This window comes from Capricornis sumatraensis, chromosome 4 (assembly GCF_032405125.1).
Source record: "Capricornis sumatraensis isolate serow.1 chromosome 4, serow.2, whole genome shotgun sequence".
NCBI classification, from domain to species: domain Eukaryota; kingdom Metazoa; phylum Chordata; class Mammalia; order Artiodactyla; family Bovidae; genus Capricornis; species Capricornis sumatraensis.
Window position 1 is genome coordinate 115586143 of NC_091072.1, and position 7545 is coordinate 115593687.

The window sequence follows — 7545 nt, forward strand, 5'->3', positions numbered from 1 at the left end:
AAAGCAATTATCCTTCAGTTAAAAATAAATAAATTTAAAATGTAAAAGAGAAAATTCTCTTTTATTCTTTATTTCCTAACAGATTTTTAAACTTTTAAGAAGTTCTGATTTTTTAAAAAATCAAGTGCTTTTATTGTCCTTTTAAATGGCTATGTAATTTTCTCATTTAATTTGTAACTATGATAAAGGATTCTTCCAGGCAGTAATGTGGATTTAGGGACAAGAAGAAAGATGACCTTGGTATCTATGAGAAGAGGGAGTTTTAAAAATTTTTATTGGAGTGTAGTTGCTTTACAATGTTGTGTTAGTTTCTGCTGTTCAGCAAAGTGAGTCAGCCATACGTATACATAATACGTCTCCTCTTTTTTAGATAGCCTTTCCATTTAGGGCACCACAGAGCACTGGACAGAGTTCCCTATGCTATGCAGCAGATTCACGTTAGTTATCTATTTCACACATAGTAGTCTATATACACCAGTCCCAGTCTCCCAGTCCATCCCGCCCTCTCTTCCCCCACTTTATAACCGTAAGTTTGTTTCCTACATCTGTGACTTTATGAGAAGGGTGGTTTTTAAGTGTTTAGAATCTATTTACCAAAATTCCACACTTGTGAAGGAGGTAAAGTTAGGGGTAACCAATGACTGAATTTTTGTCAACGGCATGCAAGCAGAACTTTTGTGACCCATCTCTTGGCATTCCCCAGTTCGAAAAACATCTCCCACAGGACTCTGCAGGATCTTTCCACTTTGGCTCTCTTGATGTAAGGATAATGGAAGCTCGTAAGCCACGTGTCAAAGACAGCAGAGCCATAAAGGACGGAAGGATCACGTGATCCCAGAGTCACTGTTCAGGAGAGATTCATCCTCCAGCCAGGAATACCAGTACTGGAATTTTAATAAGTGAGAAGTTAACTTCTATTGAATTAAGTTCTTTTCCCCGTTTCATCAGTGTTACCTTAAATCATATAAAATTTCCCCAAGTTTTTGTTGTTACAGAAGGAGGATAAATCTTATCCTTATCATAAGCAGGATGATGGCAGCGTGTTTTTCTTCAACCTTCTTCAACCATAAAAATGACTTGACCAGATTCATGGTGTGAGTGACAGAGAGGGAAGGATTAGAGAGATGAGGAGGCGCCTGTGGTGAAACTTGTCACTTAGATGGAGAAGTCGATTAGGGAATGGGAGGCACCGTGAGCCTATTTCTCTTGGATAAGAGGGTGTCCATCCAGTAATGGGGATCTGGGGACAGGGAGGCAAATTGGCCCTGAAAGCTATCAGAAGAGTGATTTAAGTGAAATAATGTCATGATTTCTGAAGTAGAATTCAAAGGTCCAGTTTTACTGTGACCAAACCTACCAGTTCCCTCATATGAACAGGAAAATCTATTCACCAAAATTCCAAAATGTTAAGGAAGGGAAAGCCCAAGAGGCCAAGATATAGTGCATATTTTATTTGTTTGCTTTTGACAGCAGAATCATAAGGGATTTGCTTTTGCTACAGAAAGAGGCCAGAACTATGTTAGGAAACCAGAGAAATAAATTGTGACTCTGGCTTGCTCTGGCTTCTCGGTTTCCACTTTTGCTTCCAGCCACACCTTCTCGCCTACGTGCAGCGGCAGAGTCAACATGCCAGAGAGATTCCTGGGCTCTTTGGTGGAGACCTGATGCTTTTCTAAGACAGAACTTTTGTCCCTCATCAGCTGAACAGTCACCTTGCAGTGATGGAGATCCACATCGAAGAGGAAATGGTAATTTCCTGGCACCCTGCATGTGAAGACCCCAGTGTCCTCCTGTAAGTCTCTCTGGGCATTGTACAGGACCTCTGTGAAGGGGACAGGCTTCGAAGGTGAAGGCAGCTGGCCACTGAGCTTCACAGTGAAGGCGGACTTTCTCTGGCACGGGCAGTTTACACTTGGTCCTGGAATTCCCGTCACACCTGGTAAACCTGGTATTCCTTAGAGAAACGGACAAGACACAGTAAGAAGGTCATAGAATCCAATAAAAAGATGATTCCCAGTCAATGTGTGAAACCACCACTTTTTTTTGTTAAATAACATCATGGTTAAGAGATGGATCTTTGCTGTATGATTAAATGGTTTCAAGTCACATCTCTGAAACTGACCAGCTGTGTAATCTTACTAAAAGTTAACCAACCTTTCTGGGCTGTATTTTCTCATCTTGTTAAATAACATCATGGTTAAGAGATTGATCTTTGCTGTATGATTAAATGGTTTCAAGTCACATCTCTGAAACTGACCAGCTGTGTAATCTTACTAAAAGTTAATCAACATTTCTGGGCTGTATTTTCTCATTTGAAAATATCATTATTGACGTCTCATGTGTTTATTGTGAAGTTGTAATGAGACAATGCGCGTAAGGTACTTATAGTACATATGCGTGGTGCATATGTATTATTTGATAAGGCCCATGATAATAGCCCCATAAGAGATGACACACAATTGTGATCTTTCCTGAGAGCCCCTCTCGGTCTGGTCTCATTGGCTACAAAGAAGTGCTGGTAACCAGGACAGAATCCGGGAAGAATCTTGCTTTGTACTCAGGTGCTCCCTGGGCATCATCCTTGTATGCGTGGTGCGTATGTATTATTTCCTATATATTATTTCATCCTGACTTGGGTGGGACTAATTCTTGCTACAGCTTCCCTGGTGGCTCAGTCAGTAAAAAATCTACCTGCAATGCAGGAGACCCGGGTTTGATCAGATTAGAATCATTAGCAAGAATTTTCCTTCTCCAGAGGATCTTCCCAGCAGAAATTTTCCTTCTCCAGGGGATCGTCCCAACCTTGGGAAGGAAAATCCTTGCTAATGATTCTAATCTTACTGAAGACAATGAAAAGGCCTGGGTGTCTAAGTCTGGGGACCAGAAAGCCTTTGGATTACCAAATCTAAACCTTAAGGCCCATGATAATGGCCCCATAAGAGATGACACACAGCTGTGATCTTTCCTGAGAGCCCCTCTCGGTCTGGTCTCATTGGCTACAAAGAAGTGCTGGTCACCAGGACAGAATCCGGGAAGAATCTTGCTTTGTACTCAGGTGCTCCCTGGGCATCATCCTTTTCATAAGAACTAGGTTTGGGGCTCTAAGTGCTCAATGAAACCCAATGTTCTGATGATATATGATGCCCTGCTACACTTACTAAACCCCCCTTTTTTGCTGTTTATCAGACAGTCTGATTCATGATGCTGACTCTACTTAGCACATGTTCCCAGCGTGACTAACCCACATGGATACTAGTGCCCTGGTTCTAGAACTAGGCCATTCTCTCTTGTTCCCTGTGACTTGAGCTCTGGTTCCCCTGCCCTGGGACCCAGCCGTACAGCTGACCATTTCCTCCACATTCTTTTACTCCTCAATGCGTTTTGCTCCTGAGTTTATGAGGATTATGACATTCCTACCAAAAACATGAAACAGGAGTTGCAAATAAAAAGCAGAGGAATGTATTTCTCACCTCTGGGACCAGGAGGCCCTCTTATACCTGGAGGTCCTGGGTGTCCTGGAAGCCCTGGAGGTCTGGCACACCCTCCTTTCTCCAGGACAGCATTTGCCATTAGGATGATGCTGACCAATATCCGGAGATCTTGATTAAAGAAACAAAGAGGTTTTTTTTTTTTGTTTGTTTGTTATTTTGTTTTATTTATATATGAAGTGTGAATAGGTAGAGTTGCAACCTGGCCCAGGAAAGGTATCATGTCTAGAACTAAACACATGGACTCAAATAACAACTTTGCCCTTACTAGCAAATCGAGCAAGTAACTCCCTGAAATTTCCTTATCATTCATATACAGCAATAATTACTCAGTTAAAACTGTTTCTGAATCCTGAAAGGTCAACATTTTTTCTTCATCTGTCCTTGAACTGCTAGAACACAGAAAGCACTCAAACACAATTCTTAAATACAAAATCCTTTACTCTTATGAGAACCTACCACATCTCTCTCTCTCTCTCTTTAGTCGCTAAGTCGTTTCCGACTCTTACGACCCCATGGATTGTAGCCTGCCAGGCTCCTCTGTCCATGGGATTCTCCAGGCAAGAATACCGGAGTGGGTTGCCATTTCCTTCTCCAGGGGATCTTTCCAACCCAGGAATTGAACCCAGGTCTCCTTCATTGCAGCTAAGAGGGAAGCCCCAACCTACTACATATTGAATGCTTATTATGGAAAAGACATTGGGCTAGAAACATCATATCAGTAAGAAGTCATCACATGCCTAGTATTTTTGCCATAAGCATCTTTGCCCCAAGCATTTTCACCACAATCATTTTTGCTACATAATTAATTTGCCATAAGGCAATTTTGCCATAAAAGAAAAAACAGTTCAGTTTCAACTGGCTGATAGTTGTTTGGTTTTATTTCTCCACGGATGCAGTACTCCCATTTTTATGTTACATAAATCTTAGTCCTCATAATGGTCCTGATAGTGATGAGTAGGCGTGGTGATCTTAAAACAGTGGATGATATAAAGACTTGATAGAAAATAAGTGGATAAAACTTACTACAAGTGTGAAATAAGATAGTACAAAGTCAGACTGCATACCATCCTAGAAAATAACAACATATCAGTTTGCAAATCCTTGGGTAGATTCGAAGGCAAAGAGTTGAACCAGTATTTCCCATGGAACTTTGGAACATCTGTCACAGGACATGTGACACAATGTTAAGAGAGCAACAATCTTGTAGAGGATTTCACAATGCAATACAGAGCTCAGTTACAAATATGCACCTTTAGTATTTGAAAACTGAAGGAGGAAGTTTTAGCAAAAAAGTGCAATGCTGAATGAAGAGACAACTCCACAAGCAAAAGAAAAAAAAAAGACAAGTGCTTAAGTACAACCTACAAAGTAAAATCAGTTATTTGCATGATATTGTCATAAATCTGCACATTTTAATGTATTCAAATAATTGTATTTCACAATTAATTTTTTAAAATTTCATTATTCATTTCTTAAATGTTTTGTTATATCCTTTTAAGTGTCTCTCTTTTATCTTTCATTATTTTTATCTTTTAGAGCAAAATTGCCTTGTGGCCAGTTAGTTATGAGGCAAAAATGTCTGTAGTGAAAATGCCTGGGACCATGATGTCTGTGGCAAAGAAGCTGGTGGTCTAGAACTGTACCTAGAATTGTTCATTACACCCCTACAAGGGAAAGTTTATATTTCATTTTACAGATTAGTGGTTTAAGATTCAAAGAGGTAATTCTACTTACTTCCAACCAGATTGCTAGTCAGCTACAACCTGAGGGTGCGTGCTTGTATGCCCAGTGGAATCCAACTCTTTGCAACCCCATGGACTGTAGCTCGCCAGCCTCCTCTGTCCATGGCATTTTCCAGGCAAGAATACTGAAGCCAGTTGCCATTTCCTCCTCCAGGGGATCTCCTGATCTAGGGTTTGAACCCCCGTCTCCTGCATTAGCAGGTGGATTCTTTACCACTGAGCCACCTGGGAAACCCCAGTTACAGTCTGAGGCAAGATTCTTATTCAAAGCATTCTGAATTAAGAATCAGCGTTCTCGGCTATCTGCTTTTAATTAGTTAATTAATTGTTAGCTGATGGCCCTGCCCTCTCATTTCTCCAAACCCTCTGCTCTTGGCTCTCACTTTTCTCATCCAGCTAAGTCTTATAGCACAGCAACCCACAAGAAGCACATTGATTTGGATTGTATTCACTCTGTGTTTATGTTATGTTTCTGTCTTCCAGAGAAATAATTTCAGAAAACCTATTTGGGACACTAGAATATTCACCTCCGTTAACAAAATGATACACTCCATCTATCCTCTTACAAATACTTGACCCCCCTCCCACAACCTCCGTCCACCTCCTACCAGCCATTCTCAGGACAGAGCCTTTCCTTTGTGGGATGGGCGTTTCTCAGATTTCTTTCTGAAATGCCTAGCTGTGTGTCTGAGGCTTGGGCTCTGGTCACTGCTCACTCCGTCAAGGCCTTAGCTAAATGATACGAAGCTGCCAGTTCAAATATTTATCCCTGGTTGAAACTGAAAAAACAAAATTAATATTTAATCACACAGTGGACTTAGGCCACCCACTGTTTCTGAATTTGGATCTTGGGCCCAGTAGGACTGTCAACTAGAAGTCCTAAGTCATTTTCAGATTTCACTTCCAGCAGGTCTATTATGGAAGCAGCTGTCAATACATTTAAGGCCAGGATAAGGAGGTCATTTCTCCTGTTCTAACTTCTTTCTGAAGATTTATTCCTTATGTTTAACCACAGATCTGGAGTCATCACAGACCATTTTCTGAACAGAAGGCCAAATGCAGAGCAGGAAGTCTAGAATTGAGGGTAATTCCCAGTAAGAATAATGTACTATGTATTGTGATACATAATTAAGTGGTCAAACAAATGTGGAGTATGCAGTGCTAATTAATATTAGATACTATTTTACCATGGGCTTCCCAGGTGGTGCTAGTGGTAAATAACTCACCTGCCAGTGCAGGAGATGTGAGACTCAGGTTTGATCTCTGGGTCGGGAAGATCCTCCGGAGAAGGGCATGGCAACCCCCTTCAGTATTCTTGCCTGGAGAATCCCATGGACAGAGGAGCCTGGAGGTCTACAGTCCATAGGAGTGGAAAGAGCTGGACACTACTGAAGTGACTTAGCACGCACGCGTTATTTTAACATGCATGGCACTTGCCTCTTTTGATCCCAATGACAATCTTATAAGGAAAATATCTGTAATTTATTATATTTTATACAAATCAAACTATTTATAGAACACTCCATATTCTTATCGCTGCTGCTAAGTCGCTGCAGTCGTGTCCGACTCTGTATGACCCCATAGACGGCAGCCCACCAGGATCCCCCGTCCCTGGGATTCTCCAGGCAAGAACACTGGAGTGGGTTGCCATTTCCTTCTCCAGTGCATGAAAGTGAAAAGTGAAAGTGAAGTCACTCAGTCGTGTCCAACTCAGCGACCTCATGGACTGCAGCCTACCAGGCTCCTCCATCCATGGGATTTTCCAGGCAAGAGTACTGGAGTGGGGTGCCATTGCCTTCTCTGCCATATTCTTATTACCCTTTTAAAATTCTTTCTCCCTGGAATTCTTATGCCCCTGAACTTTGATGAACTCTAAAATTTGGGTCAAATGTTTCCTTTTGTATTTGTATCAAATATATAAATGTATGGGAAGACATTTTTATAAAGAGAATAAATTAGAAGTTAGTTCTGAGTTAGAGTAGGGGACAGCTCAGCACTGAATGCAGTGAAGTGGGTGAACTATAATTCAAAAGTGAATAACTGCTTGTTATTTTCCTGTAAACCACCACTTGCCTAGGATGCAAGGCCAACTGGCATATCAATGGTTGTCAAAGGGAATAAATTTGTCTGATCTAGCAGTGGACTGTAAATGCCCGGTAAGCAACCCAGAACATGTAGGTAAGTGAATCCTTTGACTTTGCTTCTAGAATATTTTTTGCAAGCAAAGGGTTGAACTGTTGTCATTAGTTTGCTTTCCTGTAATAAAATATTGATCTTTTTTTAAAAAAATCAATGTTGTACTAAGGATATAT

At 41.0% G+C, this 7545-nt stretch overlaps 1 protein-coding gene across 1 annotated transcript; it reads right to left on the reverse strand.

Annotated features, from left to right (window-relative positions):
* Positions 1 to 1457: 1457 nt before the first annotated feature.
* Positions 1458 to 5950, reverse strand: LOC138079091 (protein HP-20 homolog). The gene is made up of 3 exons (XM_068971907.1): positions 5842 to 5950; positions 3471 to 3599; positions 1458 to 1954 (listed from the first exon to the last, which is right to left on the reverse strand). The coding sequence occupies exons 1-3, from the start codon at positions 5846 to 5848 to the stop codon at positions 1515 to 1517; spliced, it is 576 nt and encodes a 191-aa protein (XP_068828008.1). The 5' UTR covers positions 5849 to 5950; the 3' UTR covers positions 1458 to 1514.
* Positions 5951 to 7545: the final 1595 nt, after the last annotated feature.

What these genes read in the sequence shown, in the direction of transcription:
- LOC138079091 (XM_068971907.1), bottom strand. An exon ending in AGGGCCTCCTGGTCCCAGAG is followed by an intron (nt 1,955 to 3,470) that starts GTGAGAAATACA and finishes CGTTTCTCTAAG; the next exon opens with GAATACCAGGTTTACCAGGT.